Source organism: Cavia porcellus, unplaced genomic scaffold (genome assembly GCF_034190915.1).
Source record: "Cavia porcellus strain 051 isolate PalLab524CR breed Dunkin Hartley unplaced genomic scaffold, mCavPor4.1 scaffold_27, whole genome shotgun sequence".
In the NCBI taxonomy this organism is placed as follows: domain Eukaryota; kingdom Metazoa; phylum Chordata; class Mammalia; order Rodentia; family Caviidae; genus Cavia; species Cavia porcellus.
Window position 1 is genome coordinate 2,698,726 of NW_026947510.1, and position 18,387 is coordinate 2,717,112.

At 38.1% G+C, this 18,387-nt stretch overlaps 1 protein-coding gene and 1 non-coding gene across 2 annotated transcripts in view; one reads left to right on the forward strand and one right to left on the reverse strand.

Annotated features, from left to right (window-relative positions):
* Positions 1-18,387, forward strand: part of Rad51ap1 (RAD51 associated protein 1) — a 29,049-nt gene that overhangs the window by 5,077 nt on the left and 5,585 nt on the right. Inside the window, exons 4-7 of the mRNA XM_013145171.3 lie at positions 1,822-1,931; positions 4,083-4,169; positions 4,652-4,792; positions 18,034-18,198. Of these exons, the coding sequence (XP_013000625.1) occupies positions 1,822-1,931; positions 4,083-4,169; positions 4,652-4,792; positions 18,034-18,198 (503 nt within the window). The remainder of the gene's footprint in view (positions 1-1,821; positions 1,932-4,082; positions 4,170-4,651; positions 4,793-18,033; positions 18,199-18,387) is intronic.
* LOC111755056 (small nucleolar RNA SNORA61) lies at positions 16,311-16,435 on the reverse strand. Its single transcript, XR_002789645.1, has one exon. It is a non-coding gene; the product is annotated as a small nucleolar RNA SNORA61 (small nucleolar RNA).

Below are 18,387 nucleotides of genomic sequence, written 5' to 3' on the forward strand. Positions count from 1 at the left end.
ACTTGTAGTATGGAGAGGAAATGGGTAGAATGGTAGCACAGAGCTCGGCCCATGTCATAGTCTTTAAATTTTTTGCACATTTTGTTTTTACAGTCCTTAGACTGGGACTGTATTTGCAAATCATATAATTTAAGAGACTTGAATCCAAAGTGTATGAAGAATTGTTAACAGTAAAAGGTAAACAGTAAAAAATGTGTCAAAGATTTGAATAAACATTTCTCCACAGATGCACAAATAACCAGTAAATATAAAAAGATGTGTAACATCATTAGCTGTCAGGGAAATACAAATTAAAACCATCGTGAAATAATACTTTCCACCTGCTCCATATCTATAATCAAAAAGACAATAACAAGGTCTAATGAAGGTATGGAAAAAATGCAGCTCTCATGCATTGCCAAAGAGTGCGGCTAAATTGAGAAACAGTTGAGCAGTTTCTCAGAGTGTAAAGTTATATATAAATAGGTGTATGCATAAGGGAACTAAAACATAGGTCCCCACAAAAACCTGTACGTGAATGTTCATAGTGTTATTCATAATAGCCAAAAATGGAAGCAATCCAAATGCCTATCAACTGATGAATGGATACGTTTTTTAAAACGTAGTATCTACAATGGGATATTATTTGATCACAAGAAGAAATGAATTACTGATATATGCTGCAACCTGGATGAATTTTCAAAACGTTATGCTAAGTAAAAGGAACCAGACACAAAAGGCCATGTATTTTATGATTCCATTTATTTGAAATGCCCAGAATAGACACATCCATACAAACAGAAATAATTTGACTGGTAGTTGGCTAGGAGCTGGGAGCTGGGTAAGTGGTAATGACTGTTAATGACTACGAAGTTTCTTCGGTGGGGAGGTAGTGAACATGGTATAAAAGTGGAGTGTGATGGCCCAGCAGGCATTGGGGTGCACGTCTGTAATCCTAGCACTCTGGATGCTGAGGCAGGATGGTCAGTGAATTTGGGGCCACCTTAGATTACACAGTCAGTTCAAGGCAGACCTGGATGACACAGTGAAACCTTATCTTAAAAAAAAAAAGGACTGATAATGGTTTCACAACTCTGAATTCAATAAAAACTGCTGGATTGTACATTTTTAAAAGGCAGACTTTAGGGTATATGAAATATATCTCAACAAAACTTACTTAAAAATAAATCCTTCAAGGTGAGTTTCAGTACTTCCTCTTTTACATAACCTTTTTCTTACGTGTCCTTTGGCTTTTCACTTTTTTGACAAACCTGAATAGTAGGAGATTATAATCTGACTTACATGGGATAATTACTAGTGTGTCTCCTTTCTCCACCGTCCTCATTATACTGCAGACTCTCTGAAGGTACTTTTTTAGTATTCAGCTAGTGCAGTTATCTTGTGCTCTGTAAATGTGATAAACTATTTGCTAAAATCTGGATTGGTAGGACCAGATTTTTCAAAAATTAACATAAGGGCTGTCATATCTGTAAGTATAGATGAGGTCAAGAAACACCTGTAAGTGGAACAGTGTTCAAAACAAGCCTATCTTAAGGGAGCAAGCGCTTCCTGGATGGAACTGGTAGTAGATATATTACAATTAAAGGGCGCAGTAAGGGCAGAGGCACACGCTGCTTCTGTAGCAAACCCGATATGCTGTGTAGTGTAACATGACATGTTTTAGGAGTTTCACCATACCTAGTCAGTTGATGATGATTATTGTTTTAAAACACTTCTCTGAGATGAACAACTCAAACAGTAATATAGGAAACTTCCAAGTTTTGCTGTTGACTTGAGATTGGTATTTTTAAAAATTCACTATTACTTGCTTGTGTGTTTTAGGGAGGCCTTAGATGACAAGATCTTCCAGAGGGGCTTAGAAGCTGCTCTAGCTTTATCAGTGAAGGAAACTCCCACAGCCACCAATGGCGTGCAGAAGTCTCAAGATAAAAGTAAGGTGTTTTCTATATGTTCTCATCTTTAAACCCTTTTGTAGTAATTTCTTTGAATGGCCCTTTGCAGAGGAAAGAATAAAAATGAATATTTTGAACTAATGGAACAAATTGCACAGAGTACAATTTGGTTCAGTTCTTTATTCATGCAAGTCAATCTCGAACAAATAGAGACTTGTGTGCCTAACACTCAAACTAAGCAGAGCTTAAGGACATGCAACGTGAGCTTGGATGCTCTTTCACGTCAGTGTATAGTGAATATTTAATTTCTTATTCAGATGATCTGATGACCCTAACAGTCTTTCTCCTTTTTCTCCAAATCCAAGTTAATGGAACATAACTTAATGATGGTAATTCTTATTGTTTTTGTAGGTTAAAGTTACTAATTAGGTTAGTAAGCAAATGGTTGTAAAAAATGACTTGTAGATTTCTCTGTGGTTTTCTCCTTTTTTTTTTTTTTTTTTTTTTTCCTGGCAGTCATAAGCAGATGGTAATACTGACATTCTGGAGAGACAGAAATTATTCCTAGAAAATATACTCAAATTGTTAAAATGATTCTTGGATTAAACTGCATTGTCCTACATTCTTTTATGTTAAATTGTGTTGCCCTAGATTCTGTTACTTAGGGAACTAAGTGGGATGTTTATTTTTCTAAGTCAGTATTTCCTGCTGTTTAAGAGGAAGAAATTTTCATTATCAGAAATCAAACTTCAGAAGAGAACTGCGGTATGTCCAAAATTGAAAGTGAAATTCATCTCTAAGATATTGCAGTTTGTAGCGAGAATAAGAATACTTCCTTATATTTCCTAAGAAGTATCACTTCTCATTGAATAATGCATCTTATAGCCTAAAGATTAAACTGATACCATGACCTACAAGCTAATTAAAATGGATTCATTTCGGGAGAGAAGGGCAGAAAAGGGCACATAAAAAGAATTAAGATTATCTACCAATTCCCCACAGTGAATGTAATCATATACTGCAAATATGTACTAATAAAAATAAAATTTTTTATAAAAGATCACTTTAAATTTATTGTAATGATTACAGAGAATTTAATGTCAATAAAAGAATGGATTTGTCTACAGAGAAGTGACAGTTAATATTTACTGACTTTGGGGCTGGGGATTTAGCTCAGCAGCATAAGCGCCTGCCTTGCAGGCAGTCGTGAGTTCGATCCCTGGTACCGATAAAAACGAAAAAAAAAAAAAAATTTACTGACTTTCCTCTGTGTTAGACAGCGTACTAAAGCAGTTTTCATGAGATTGGTATTTAATTTCCTGTAATAATCCTATATATGAGGAAACTACTCTTGGGTGAGTTAACTTTCCGTTGTTGTGAGAAAAATAGCTGACATACACAATTCAAAAGGAGGAAAGCTTTCTTTTGGGTCATGGTTTCAGAAATTTCAGTGTACAATTTGCTGACTGCGTTGCTGTGCACCTGAGGTGAAGCAGAGCATCATGGCTGAAAGGCTTGCAGAGGAAAATGCCTTACTTTATGGCAGCCAGGAAACAGGAAGACAGCCAGAGAAGGAAAATCTGGGGGCAAAGTACATGGAGCCACCCCCTCATCCCACCCCCAGTGACCTGCTGCTTTCAGTTAGCTCCCATCTACTGAACGCATTGAGCTATGAACTCAAAGGATTTCATTCACTGATGAAGTTAAAACCTTCCTCAAAGTCCCAGCTCTGAGCACTGCTGCAGTGCAGCCTAAGCCCACAGCACAGGAGCCCATCTAAACCGTAATGCGAGGACAGGACAGTTTGCATGGGCAGAGCCCGAAGGTGAATGTGAGTTTAGAGTCCAAGTCCCTAGCCTCTCCATAGAAGTCATCGTGATAGTTTGAGTTCAGGTCATCTGTCAGTGTCTAGATGCTATTCCATTTTATCTCTAATCTACTTTTGGCTACCAGTTGACTGAAGTACATTTGATGCCGGGTGTGACAGTTTAGGCCTATAATCCAAGCACTCTGGGAGCCTGAGACAGGAGGATCACAGGTTTGAGCCTAGCTTGGGCAATTTCATGATTTAGCAAGACCCTGTCTCAAAGTTTCAAAAATAAAAAGGACTAAGGCTGTGCTCAGTGTGAAGGCCTTGAGTTCAATCCCCAGTACTACGTTCATCTAAATTCTCTTCTTCCTTACATTTAGGCATTGCAAAACATGACAGAGGTAAACCAGAAACAATGAATAAGTCTCTGCATATATCAAATTGCAGTGTAGCTGGTAATTGTTTAGGTAAGTTTTTTATATTAATAATTTTATCCACGATACTGGTTTTTTAAATGTTTAAATTCCTGGAACCATAGCTAAACTGAGATTTTTAAGTATGTCAGGACTCTCTTCGTCACCTGGCCTTTGTTCCTTTTTGTCTTAGTCTGTTTCTTTCCGACCTCAAACCTAGTTTCTTAATCACCACCGCAGCTTCTAGTCTGCTGCAGCTGACCACTAAGACAGGGCCTTCATCTCCCACTTACGCTGTGAAAATTCTTGGGGAAAGATGCTCTGTGTCTGAGTCTTAGGCTTCTCCTTCCAAGCAGACAGTTGTCAGGGTGCCCATGTGTTGGGGCAGAACCAGCTTAGGCTGTGTAGTCCGGGACTGGAGCGGGGCGGGCGGCAGAGCTAAGCGAGGAGCAGCAGCAGATGCTGGCGAGTCTGCTATGCCTCTGGGAATATGGATTTCCACAGAAAGCTTTCACTGGGATTTGTGTCTCCTGAAGATTTGAACCAGATTACAGAGGAAGGCGATGCCCGTGATGTTCGAGGGGAAAGAAAAACACCTAGAGCTACAGCACAGCAGAGAAAGATGCTTTCGAAAGGCAGTGATGGGAACAGCACCAGTGACACTGAGCCAGACTATGGTGAGTTACGTCCTGCTTCAAAGCTACTTCTGCCAGAAGTCAGTGAAGTTCTCTTAGGCCATTGATGTGTGCAAAGCACCATGCTAATCCAGGGCATTTGGCACAACAGCTGCTAGGTGGAAGCTTTTAAGCCAAGCCTTGAAAATTGGATAGTATTAAAACGAGCTAAATAAAAAAACAGCGTTTCTGACTCATTGAAGGGTATAAACAGTGGTGTGGACTCATGTGTATTTGGCAAGGTTTGCTGGGGAAAAGACTTTAGAAGAGTCTGGAGAGGCAGGTTGGCCCCAGTGTGGCGTGTCTCAGATCCTCCAAGAAGGGTAGACTTTTCTATAGGTGGTAGAAACTCATGAAATATTTTGAGTTGGAAGTGATATGAACATACATTTTATTATGACTTGTTTTCAAACACATTCAGAAATTAGGACAAAAGGAAAACACCTCAACAGAGCACTGTAATATGTTAATTAAAAATTAAAATGCATAAATGCATAGATTCATAATAAATCAGACCCTGTGTTTTAAATTTTAACAAATATTTGAGGACGTATGATGTTTATTATATGCCAGGCTCTAGGCATACAGTCATGAACAAAACAGCTCCTGTCCTAATTGCGCTTAAATTCTAGTGAGGGAATGCACATAATAATCATGTGATATGTGAAGTACTATGATGAAAGAACTACAAAGAAGAGGAAGTCCAGTTAGAGGATGTAAGACAACTGTGGTGTTGGTGTATGTGTTGTTATTTTAAGTATAAGGGTCAGAGAAGACATTTCTCAAGGTGTTGATGTTGGGAGCTATATGTGGAAGTATGGAGAAGTGTCTTCCGTGGTGGGAGCAGCATATACGAAGGTCCTGAGGTAGGAACATTTTGTGTGAGGAGGAATAATAAGGCCATTGTGCCTGAAGCTGAGTAAATGGAAGGGGAAGCTGGTTAGAGATGAAATTAGAGAACAAACAAGATTAGGCAGGACCTGGTAGGTCTCTGGAATTATTTGGAAAGAAGTGCACATAATCTTACTTGAAATTTTAAAGGATCACTAAAGCTAGTAGGAGGTCTGTTGGTCTGCTGAAAGGCAGAAGAGTCTGAAGGAAAGCTGAAGAGTCTATGCCGGAAGGATAGAGGATTCGAGGTGGAAGCCAGAGAGTTTGTGCTGGCAGCCAGGAGATGACCTCCAGGCAGAAGGCGAGGACTGGTGCTCCTCTGAAGAGCAGAAGCAAGTCTGTCCTCATTTCCCTTTGGTACCATCCAGGCATGTGCCATTGCGGGTATAGAATTGCTGAGCTGACTTAGTTAAGCTTCTGAACTTCTCAAGTTGACACAGTGTGTCATCAAATTACATAGAGTAACACCTCAGTTTGTGAACAGAGGTGTTCAGCAAAATTTTGCTACCATTTGCCAGCTCTGCATTGTGTGACATTGAATGTAATGGGGAAATTGGATTCAGTTTGCATCCAAAATTGTAGAATGAATTGTTTATTCTGTTTTTCTAAGGTAGGCATTCACATGATGAATTTCATACCTAGAACTGCTTTCCTTATGTCTGGCAGATTCTGTTGTCATATTTCCAGTATCATTTGAGTCTAGAAATTTTAAATTGCCAAATTTCTTTTATTATCCATTGATCATTCAAGAAATATTCAATCTCTATGTGTTTGTATAGTCTGCATGGTTTTTGTTTTGTTTCTTGTTTTTTACTGTTGATGTTTAGTTATGTTTTATTGTGATCTGATAGTTGTAAGAGATTATTTAATTTCTTTTGTATTTAGTGAGACATGCTCTGTGGCTTGAAATATGGTCTATTTTGTATAAAGATCCATGGGCAACTGACTAGAATATATAATCTGCTGTAATAACAGATGAAGCACTCTGCAAATATCTGCTAAATTCATTTATTCTGCAGTGTCTTTTAACTCTTATATTTTTAAAATTTTTTTTGTCTTGTTGAGCTATTGTGACAGTGGAATATTAAAGCCCCCTGCTACAATTGTATTATAGTCATCTACCCTTGTGTATCAAGTAGTTTTTGTTTTATGAAATAATGTATGTCAGCATTCGCTGTATATATATTTATAGCCATTACCTCTTCTGGTGAATTGTTCCCATTATCAGTATGTCTTTGTTACAAATTTATCAGTTTTGGTTTGAAATCAACCTTATGAGATATTAGAATAGCTACTCCTACATGTTTCTGGGCCCTGGCTATATAAGAGTATTGTTTTCTGTAGGATAACTACTTTTAAAACAAAACAAATTCTGAGGATGATGTGGAAATATTAGTACCCTGGTACACTTTTGGTGATGAGATTGTTACAATGGTACAGTGTTGCTATGGAGAATATTGTGATAGTTCCTCACAAAATTAGAACTGTCATGTGATTCTGTTGTTGGATCCTTGTCCAAAAGAATTGAAAACATGTTCTTGAAGAGATTTGTGCCCACATGTTGTTATGGTTTAGTTCCAAAATGTTCCCTAAGAGTTTCATGCATTCAGAGATTGCATGGTAGGAACGCCAGACTTCCCTGTGGATTAATGTGTTGAAGACTTCAGAGCTCACTGTGCAGTTAGGTGGTGGGACCTGACAGAACAGGTGGTCACTGAGGGCGTGACCTGAAAGGGGATTCGTGTCTCCAGCTCCTCCCTTCGCTCTGCTGCTTAGCTGCCATGGGACGGGCAGCTTTCCTTTGTCATGCCCTTCTCCCTGCCATTTCTGCCTTGGAGCCAGCCAACCATGGACTGAAACTGAGGAATAAAATACACTTCACCTCCCTTAGGTTACATCAGATGTATTTCTGCCCACTGGAAACTAGCATACATGTTCACCAGCATCATTGTTCATACAGCAATTGAGTGGAAAGAACCCAAAACTAATATTTCAAGAGTTTCCCACCTTGGTTACTTTTCCCTTGATGAGAAAAAAAAAAGATCATTTGATTCCTTCATTGGAGAGAACAAAGAGAAAATTAAAGAGAAGTCAGGACATTTCTTAAGGGCTTTTCCAACTATTCTCTCTCTCTCTTTCTTTTGGTACCAGGGATCGAACTCATGAACTCGCACTTAGCAGACAAGCGCTTGAGCCACTGAGCTAAATCGCAAGTCTCTTCTAACTATTCTTAAAAGCCGTAATTCAGTGTTTGGCCTTTCACATTTTCCACTATGGGCTGCTAATGATTTGAGATTCCTGGAACTCCCTATTTCATATTTACTTAAATAGCTTATCAATTGACTGGTAAAGATTACTTGACCCCATCTAGATAACTTGTTAAGTAGCATTTTAGCCAGCTTCCAGCATTTATCCTCTTCAGGATTCCTTAAAATTTCTAAGTTACTGAACCTTGGATAGATAGAAACTTTTGTACTCCTAGAATTACATATTCTTTTTTTTTTTTTTTTTTGGCGGTACTGAGGATTGAACTCACGGCCACGTGCTTGCAAGGCAGGCACTTATGCCACTGAGCTAAATCCCCAGCCCAGAATTACATATTCTAAAATTTCCTCCACTGCATGACCTTCCTGAACCTAGATTCTCTCACTTTTCCAGAAATCATTACTTAAGTTTACAAAGTACAGTGGATTGGTGAAATTCCCAGGGATTACATCCTAGAACATCTATGAATTGTGAAATACTGCAATTTCAGATATGACCAGAAAAATGCCTATAATTCTTAATTTTATAGGTTGAACCCTGAATAGGCGATGTGTCCTGAAGATATATGGTTTAACTTAGTAAAATACTGTCAGTAGAGCCTTAGATGCAGGGTGTTTTAGCAGCATCTTAGGAGTTTAAGAACAAAACCGAGAACTTGAGATAGCTAGCTGCATGTGGTCCAGCAACTTGTTAGAATGTGGAAACATGGGATACAACGCAACAGCCAATCAGCAGCAAGGAGAACTGAATGACTGTCTTGAATTGGGGAATTGCAAACCTCTTGCCAAAAAAATAATTGCAGAAGATAATTGGTTTCCAAGAATGGTGAGAGTTTCCATGAACAATTATTAGTAAGGTTGTACAGAAAAATCTTATGAATGACTGGCGCTGTGAACTGTACTATTTATTTATAAATGCCTTCATGTAATCTGGCCTTTTATGATTACTTTTATATAGGACAATAACCATTATGTGTATATGGGAGTTGAAGACAAGCTATTTTAAAATTTTTATCTGTGTGGAAGGAATAATAGAATAAACAGACTGTAACATGAAGATCATAATGACATTGTTGATTTAGGCTAAGATCAATGTAAAGTCGATGAACTTCTTTAAAGTAGGGAATTCAGGTTGGTATCAACTGAGCCAACTAAAAATGGGACCATTGTACATTATATGCTTTGAGATGGGATGTAGTATGGAGTACAAAGCAGAGGTGAGCCTGAATTTAAACTCAAGCTCATAGAAAATATAAGAGTAAACTAAAAATAGAAAAAAAAAAAAAAAAAACCTAATCCAGAATGTAGGACCTTCTAGAAGACAGCTGACCTGGTGGTTACTTCAGCAGGATGAAGGCATGAGGGTAAAAGGGAGAGACTATTGTGTGTTAGAAGAGACTGACGTGGGGTGGGTAGACCGTGACGCTCAGAAACGCTTAGTATTGCTGCTTATGAAGATGGCATAGCTATGTAAGGAAACTGTGTCACATTAAAGACACATTGCCACTCGCCCCACTCAGAACACACTCCCTTGCTTCAAGCAGACTCATCATTTTTGACACCTTCCGAAGAGATATGATCAAAAATACTGCGACTGCTGCTGCTGAGTGCCATCCAACGAGAAGGCAGGCTTGTAAAAACCATGACGCTCTGCCCTCATCCCCCTTATCACCAGAGCTAGCACTGTGTGACTTCTAGCTCGGCTACAAAGTCAAAAGGACCATGAAAGAGAAAAGTTTTGTATATATTGACACATTGAGACAGCTGTAACAGCTCAAGTAGTCACAAAAGACTTTCAAGCACTGCTTCAGAAAATGGCAAGAGGTTCAGTGTTCCAAGTAAGAGGGACTATTTTGAGGAGAAATAATGGCAGTGCTTTTTTAGTAATAATTTTTTTTAAATTTAAGCATTCAGTGTATATTTTGACCACCTCTTATATATGCTAGTGTAGGAGTATAATAATTTGATGACTTGAATTCTTTGTAATGTACTACAAGAAGGGAAGGTGTCTTCTAATCCTGGAACAAAATACCCAACACCCACACTTATTCTGGCTATATGTCAGACCATGTAGCTACGTTGAGGCACACATGTATGGCAGAGGAGGGTGCTCAACCCATGGAGCAGAGAGAAGGAAGGAGCTGGGGACAGAAATGTACCCCAGTGAGCCCCCTCCAAGCAGGCTACACTTCGGGCAGCGGATTCAGATACCAAGCTCATCACTGGATAAATCCATTGGTGAGTACAGTGCCCCCACACTCCAGTCTTCTTCCACACACAGGGGATTTGGGGGGACATAAGTAGGTAAATATTATGTGGATTGGTTATCTCTGAATGGTCAAGATAAAGACAGTGGATTTTGTTTTCCTTTAATACTTTTCAGTATGATGTCAGTCTTGGAAGGAAGTGTGTACATATTGTTAAACATGTAAAAATGTATAAGAATGTAAGACTAACTTATTTACATTTAGTTTTCAGGGTTTCTTACAAGGCATGGTTTTTTTTTCTGTACTCTTCCCCCCAGAATGATCATTGCTTGACTAGTAGTTTAGGCAGTTCTGCTTTTCCAGGGTAGAGCTGCTCTTTTTTTTTTTTTGTGTGTGTGTGTGTGTGTGTGTGTGTGTGTTGTTTTGTTTGTTTTATTTAAACAGGAAAAAAACAAAACAGAAAAAGGATAGAAATAATACATAATTTAAAAAAATAAACAGTATGAACTCACTGGTTGATAAATTACATATTGTCCTCTTAGAAATAAGTGTTCAAGTTACAAAAGTAAAGCATACAAAATGGATACTACAACAGTGAGACTGCAAACAGTTCTGCTCAACAATCCAACAAAAACTTAGTAATATGGTTATCAATCCTACACACTTAAACATACATGCAGTTATATCCTTTAGAGCACTTTCTTTTCCTTTTTACAATAGCAATTACAGATTTTAAGTTTTATTACTCTTACAGTTATTTCTTTTTACACTAGAGACACAATGTGATATTTATAAATATAGTTCTTATTTATTTCACTTATGAGGATAGTTTCAAGTTGTCTCCATTTACCTATGAAGGCCTCAAGATCATCCTTTTTATAGCTAAATAATATTCCATTGTATAAAAATACCACATCTTTTTCATCCACTCTGCGGTTGATGGGCATTTTGGTTATTTCCAAGATTTAGCTATTACAAATTGTGCTGCTGTGAACATGGGTGCACATATATCACTGTGATATGACCTTTTCAGTTCTGGGAAAATACCCAGGTGGGGAATAGCTGGATTGAATGAATCCTAGTCTTCTGAGAATTCTCCATACTGTTTTCCATAGTGGTTGTACCAGTCCACACCCACCAACCCTAACCCTAACCCACCAATAGTGGAGCAGTGTTCCTTTTTTCCCCCCACAGCCTCGCCAACGTTTGTTATCAGTTGATTTCTTTTTTTTTTTTTTTTTTTTGTCTTTTTTCCTTTTTATCGGTACCGGAGATTGAACTCACGACTGCCTGCTTCCAAGGCAGAGGCTTATGCCACTGAGCTAAACCTCCAGCCCCATCAGTTGATTTCTTGATGGCAGCCATTCTTTCTGGAGTGAGATGAAATCTCAATGCTGTTTTAATTTGCATTTCTTGAATGACCAGTGATGGTGAACATTTCTTCATGTATTTATTTGCCATTTGTATATCTTCATCTGAGAACTGTGTTTATCTCAGATGCCCATTTTTGGAGAGGGTCTTTGAATTTGGGGGTTGATGTTTTTCAATTCTTTATATGTTCTGGATATAAGTCCTTTGTCTGAGAGATTGCTGGCTATAATTCTTTACTGTTCTGTGGGTTTTCTTTTCACTCTGTTGGTGATTTCTTTTGTTTCTTTTTTCTTTTTTTGTCTTTTTCTTTTTTATCCGTACCCGGGATCAAACTCAGAGTCACACACTTGCAAGGCAGGCGCTTATGCCGCTGAGCTAAATCCCCAGCCCCCGGTGATTTCTTTTGAAGTGCAGAAACTTTTCAATAATATGAGATCCCAGGTGTTGATTCTTTGAAGTGTTTCCTGTGCAGTTTGGGTTTTGTTCATGAATTCTCTGCCTACCTCTGTGTCTCCAAGACTTATATTTACTTTATCTTAGTAGATTTAGTGTTTCTGTTTTAATATTTAGGTCTTTGATCCATTTAGACTTTAGTTTCATGCATGATGATAGGCATGGATCTAGTTTCAGTCTTTGGCATGTGAAGAGCCAATTTTTCCAACACCATTTATTAAAGAGGCTATTGTTCTTCCAATGAACATGTCTAGCTCCTTTGTTAAATATCAGGTGGCTGAGTATCTTTGTAGCTGTGCTTGTATCTTCTATTCTGTACCATTGATCCTCAGGTCTGTTTCTTTGTTCAGTACCATGCTGATTTTATCATTGTAGCTTTGTAGTTTATTTTCAAGTCAGGAATTGAGATGCCTCTTGCCTTGCCTTTGTTGCTCAGAGTTGCCTTTGCTATCCTAGGTTTTATTTGTTTCCAGATGAATTTTAGGAGTGTTTTCTCTAGATCTGTGAGGTATGTTAATGGTATTTTGATTGGGTTTGCATTAAATCTGTATAACAGTTTTGGGAATATGGCCATCTTCACAATGTTGGTTTTTCCTAGCCAAGAGCAAGGAATATCCTTCCATTTTCTAATATCCTCTTCAATATCCTCTTTTTTAGCATAATTTTCGCATTACGAGTCTTTTAAATTCTTAGGTTGATTCCTAAGTATTTCATTTTTTTTAGATGCTGTTGTGAAAGATGATATTTCCATAATTTCTCTCTCAATGAGTTTTTTGTTTATATACATGATTTGTGCTATTTGTGCAATTAATCTTTGAGTGTTGACTTTGTATCCAGCTACACTGATGAATTTGTTCATTACCTCTAATCTTTTAATGGAGCTTTTTGGATCTTCTATATGAAGTATCATGTTATCTACAAATAGTGATCATTTAACTTCTTCCTTTCCTGTCTTTATCCTTTTTATTTCCCTCTCTTGTCTGATTGCCCTGCCTAGTGTTTCTAGAACTGTATTGAATAGGAGTGGTGATAGTGGACATCCTTGTCTTGTTCCTGATTTTAGTGTGAAAGCTTTCAGTTTTTGTCCATTTAGTATAATGTTGGCTGAGGGTTTGTCATAGATAGTCTTCATAAGATTGAGTTAGACACAGTGTATTCTGAGTTTCTGAAGGGTTTTTCTCATGCACGTTTGTTGGACTTTATCGAAAGCTTTTTCTGGATCTATTGAGATGGCCAGTTGGTTTTTGTTTTTGGCTCTGTTGATATGGTGTATTACATTCATTGATTTGTGTATGTTAAACCATTCCTGCATTCCTGAAATGAATCCCACTTGGTTGTGATGTATAATATTCTTGATGATTTGCTGCATTCTATTTGCCAGCATTTTATTGAGAATCTTTGCATCAGTGTTCATTAGTGAGATTGGCCTATAGTTCTCCTTTTTGGTTGGATCTTTCTCTGGTTTTGGTATCAGAGTAATACTTGCCTCCAGGAATGCTTTAGGGAGGATTGCTTCCTTTTCAATTTCATTAAATAGTTTAAGGAGTATTGGCATCAAATCTTCTCTAAATTTCTTGTACAATTCAGCCGTGAATCCATCAGGACCTGGACTATTCTTTGTTGGTAAGTTTTTAATTATATTTTCAATTTCAATGGCTGATATTGGGTTATTCAAAATTGCTATATCTTATTGGTTAAGCTTTGGTAGTTCATGTTTCTAGAAAACTGTCCATTTCCTCTGTGTTTTCCAGTCTATGTGAGTAGAGATTTTCAAAGTAGATATTCATGATCTTTTGAATTTCCATGAAATCTGTAGTAATTTCCCCCTTTTCAGTCCTTATTGCATGGATTTGGTTTTTTTCTTTCTTTTTCTTCATAAAGTTAGCTAGAGGTTTGTCAATTTTGTTTATTCTCTCAAAAAGCCAGCTTCTTGATTCATTCTTTGTATTGTTTTTTAGTTTCAATTGCATTGATTTCTGCTCTAATCTTTACAATTTTCTGTCTTCTATGAGCTTAGGGTTTAACTTGTTCTTCTTTTTCTAGAAGTTTGAGATGAAACATTAGGTTGTTTATTAATGCTCATTCTATTTTCTTGATATAACAATTTATTGCTGTAATTTCCATCTTAAGATCACTTTCATTGCATCCCACAGATTATAGTATGTTGTTTCTGCATTTTCATTGAAATGTAGATTTTATTTCTTCTTTAACTTCATCTGTAGCCCACTGGTTGTTCAGAAGGTTGTTATTTAATTTCCATGTATTTATGAAGATCTTGCAATTTCTTTTGCCATTAATTTCCAATTTCAGTGCTCTGTGGTCAGATATTATGCATGGGATAGTTTCAATACCTTTGCATTTACTTAAGAATGTTTTATGGGATAGTATATGGTCTGTTTTGGAGAATGTCCCATGTGCAGCTGAGAAGAATGTGCATTGTGATGTGGTCAGGTAGAACACTCTATAAACATCTAGTAAGTCCAATTGCTCACAGGTATGATTCAGTTATATTATTTCTTTGCTGACTTTTTGTCTGGTTGATTTGTCTCTTTGTGACAATGGGGTATTTAAGGTTCCCTGATATAATTGTGTTCTTGTGTATTTGGTTTTTCATGTCCATTAGTATTTGTCTTATGTAATTGGGTATCCTTGTATTTGTTGCATATATATTTATAATTGCTAGTTCTTCCTCTTTAATTTTTCCACTACCGAGTATGTAGTGACCTTCTTTATCTCTTTTAATTATTTTAGGTTTGAAGTTCACATTGTCTGCAAATAGAATAGTTACCCCTGCTTTTTTCTGGGTTCCTGTTGCATGGAATACTGTTTTCCATCCTTTGACTTTTCTATGAGTTTCCTTTTGGGTCACATGTGTTTCTTATATACAGCATATTGTGGGGTCATATTTCTTGATCCATTCTGTCAACCTATTTCTTTTGATAGGTGAATTGAGACCATTTACATTTATAGATATCACTGATACGTACTGGCTCAACTTTGCTGTGATATGTTCCAGTTGTTTGCTTTCTGCTTTTCCCTTTTGTTTAACTGCTTGTCCTACTTGCGGATTTCTTTCTTTTGTTGTTCTGGAGATTGTGTTCATTTTTACCTCTATGTAGTATGTCTTTCAGTACTTTTTCTAGGGTTGATTTGGTGGACATGAATTTCTTCAGTTGTTCTTTGTCGTGGAAGTATCTTGTTTCTCCATTAAATTTGAATTAAAGTTTTCTGGATACATCAGTCTGGGTTGAATGTTGTTTTCTTTCAGGGCTTGAAGTACCTTGCTCCAAGCTTGCATTGACTTGAGGGTTTGTGCTGAAGTCTGCTGTGATTCTAATGGGCTTTCATTGATAGGTGAGTTGGGTCTTTTCTCTAACAGCTTTTAGTATTCTGTTTTTATACTGCATGTCTGAGATCTTAAGTATTATATGTCTGGATGTAGATTTATGTTGGTTGTGACTGTTTGGCGTTCTATATGCCTCACTTATCTGTATATCAGATTTTTCCCCATATTTGGGAAATTTTCTGCTATTCTGTGAATATTTTAGTTATGTCATTTGCATTGACTCTTGATCTTCACTGATGCCTATTAATCTTACATTGTTTCTCTTGGCATCATATTGAAGCTGCTGAATGGTCATTTCATGTTGCTTTGTTATTTTTAAAAGTTCTATCCTTTCATGATCACTAATTGTGATCCTGTCCTCAAGGTCTGAAATCCTATCCTCAGCTTCATTTAAACAGTTTTACCAGCTGTGAATAGAATTTTTTGTTTCTTGGATGTCTCTTTGGAGTTTATTTCATGAATTCTGCTTGTTTTCTATATTGTTCATTCAAGGTTTCAGTCAGTTTCCCATGCTCCTGTACTTTTTTCTCTATTTCTTCTTTAGCTGTGCTGAGCAACTCCTTTACTAAGGTTGTTATTTTTGTTTTTAAATAGGACAGTATTTCTAATTTGATTTCCTCTATAGCCTCATGAAATTGTTTTTTTATTTTACTCGCTATTTTTCCAAAGATTTCTGGCGTGTTACTTTTGAAGTCTTCTATTTTAATGTCTCCTGTAGTTGCTCCTGATGGATTAGATGTTTGAGATTGTATTTTGCTTTTGCATTTTGCATTTTCCCCTTTCTAGTTAATATTTAGTCCTTCAGTCACACTAGGGTCAACTGTTGGTAGGGTGTATCTTGGGGTCCTATTGTAAGGTTGTTATTTGCCCAATTGTTGGGTCCCACAATGAAGAGGTGGGCCAGTCACCTGACTTCCCCGTGCAGGGCCTGTTGGGTGAGTCCTATATTCTCCCTGGGCTGACAAGCCTAGTAGTATTTTTTTTTTTTACCCTGTTTGAAACTAGCCCACCTGCAGTACACCAGACTATAAGGCTGTGAGGCCAGCTTCAGCATTCCTTTCCCTCCTTTAACGACCACCAAGACCAGTGTTTAGATCCGATGGGACTGGAGGGTAAGCCTAGTAGTATTAATGTAGGTCAACTTTTAGTTCCTGCTGTTACTTTATCTTCAGATTATTCCAGGTCACCAAATCTCCCTGTCTATAGTATTTGTGTCAGGTGAGGCCCTACTGTGTCCCTGTTGTGTGCCTGTGTGTATTGTAAGCCTTTTTGACTTTCTCCAAGTTGGAGGTGTCCTTATTGGCACACTCCTCACCCTTCCTGGTGTTTTCTGTGTGCAGGAAGGAGTCACCCACATTCTTGCCAGACCCACCAGGTCTTATAAGTAGTTGGAGGGAGCTTTATGACTGGCCCTGTTTACCCACTGTACACCTCTCTTTTAGGGGCATACTCACCACACTGACTGGAGCCTGCTGAGATCTTCTGTTTGAGTGAGGCAGTTACTGAATCTCCCTTCAAGCTAGCACAGTTAATTCGCTGTACTCTAACGTTCTGGGAGAAAGGGTGGGAGCTGAAGATTAACATAGTATTAGGTCCAGAAGACGGGGAGTATTCCTGAGGGGCCAGCAGGTGTCTTGGGTCCAAGTGTCCACTGGGCGCACGGGAAGTACAGCAGAGCAGCATAGGTGGTCCTGGGCTGAGGGGCGGGTGGGTGGCATCAGTCCAGGTGTCTACGGGGCATGCAGGAAGTGCAGCATGATGGTGTATGTGGTCCTGGGCTAAGGGTCAGGCTGATGGCATCAGTTTTGGTGTCCACAGGGCGCTATCTTACTTTGAAGTCCTGTATTGCTTTCATGGTTTTGTTCTGAGTGAGTTCATTCTGTTTCATTCTCTTTGGTCCTATTCTACTTAGTGAAGCTGTAACTTCAACTGGTTATTGAAGTTGTAGAACAAATGCCAGGAGAAGCACAGGAGCATAGTAATTGGAGCCTGGTCGGGTCTTCTGTTTGGGTGAGAGGTCACCGAGTCTCCCTTCAGCTCAGCACGGTTGATCCACTGCAGTTTAAGGTTCTAGGAGGAGGAGGTGGAGCCGAAGATCAAGTACTTGGTCTAGGAGATGGGGAGGGTTGCCAAGGATAGTGGCTGTTGGCATAGTAGTCCTCCAGGTCAGCAAGAGTCGTGTCAGAAGTGCACAGAGAAGCGGGCCAAGGTCCAAGGGTGATGTGGTGCTCTCAGTGCTCCCAGTCACCCAGGAAGTACGGGCCAACAGCTTTCATTTTATTTGATTGGTTTGTATCAGCCCATGCAGCACAGAAAAGAACTTGTGGGGAATAGAAGAATGTCTTAGATATGAAGCAAAGATTACCTATGAGAAAATTAGAATGGATAATAGTTATAGCAAACAATTATGCTTTGCTTGCTATATGTCAGGTGTTTTTTTAATGCTTTATATGTACATATAATGTAATCTGTACAACAATCCTATAAAGGAGATTGTATGGCTGTCGCCATTTCTTTGACGAAACAGATACTGTGAAGTCAGTGATCTGAAATCACACAATATATACATAGAGTGGTAAGTATCAGTTGCACTCCCACGGTTTTGACACTGCAGTATTCTTCTAGACATGTTGTTACACAAAATACACAAGTATCTGGTGCAAAAGCTCTAGATGATGCAACAGATGCCTCACAGTATGTAATCTGTTTCAGGTGAAGATTCGGAAAATGACTCTGATTTTGATGAGAGTGAAGATAGCGAGGAAGACTTCACTATGACAAAAAGTAAAGTAAAAGAAAATAAAAAGAAAGAAGTGAAGGTAAAATCCCCAGTAAAAAAGAAAGAGAAGAAATCTAAATCCAAATGTAATGCTTTGGGTAAGCTTGGTGCAAGACATTTAATTTTATAAAGGAATGTGTTTGATTTGTTTGCTGTATTTTTCTTTAACATTTTGCTAATGTTCATTTCCTGTTAAAATATAAAAGGATGCAAGGTAGAGGTGGAGCACACTAACTAGGTTAACAGTGTAGTACCTAGTGTGTCTGACCGGCCTAAAGGTTGGTCCC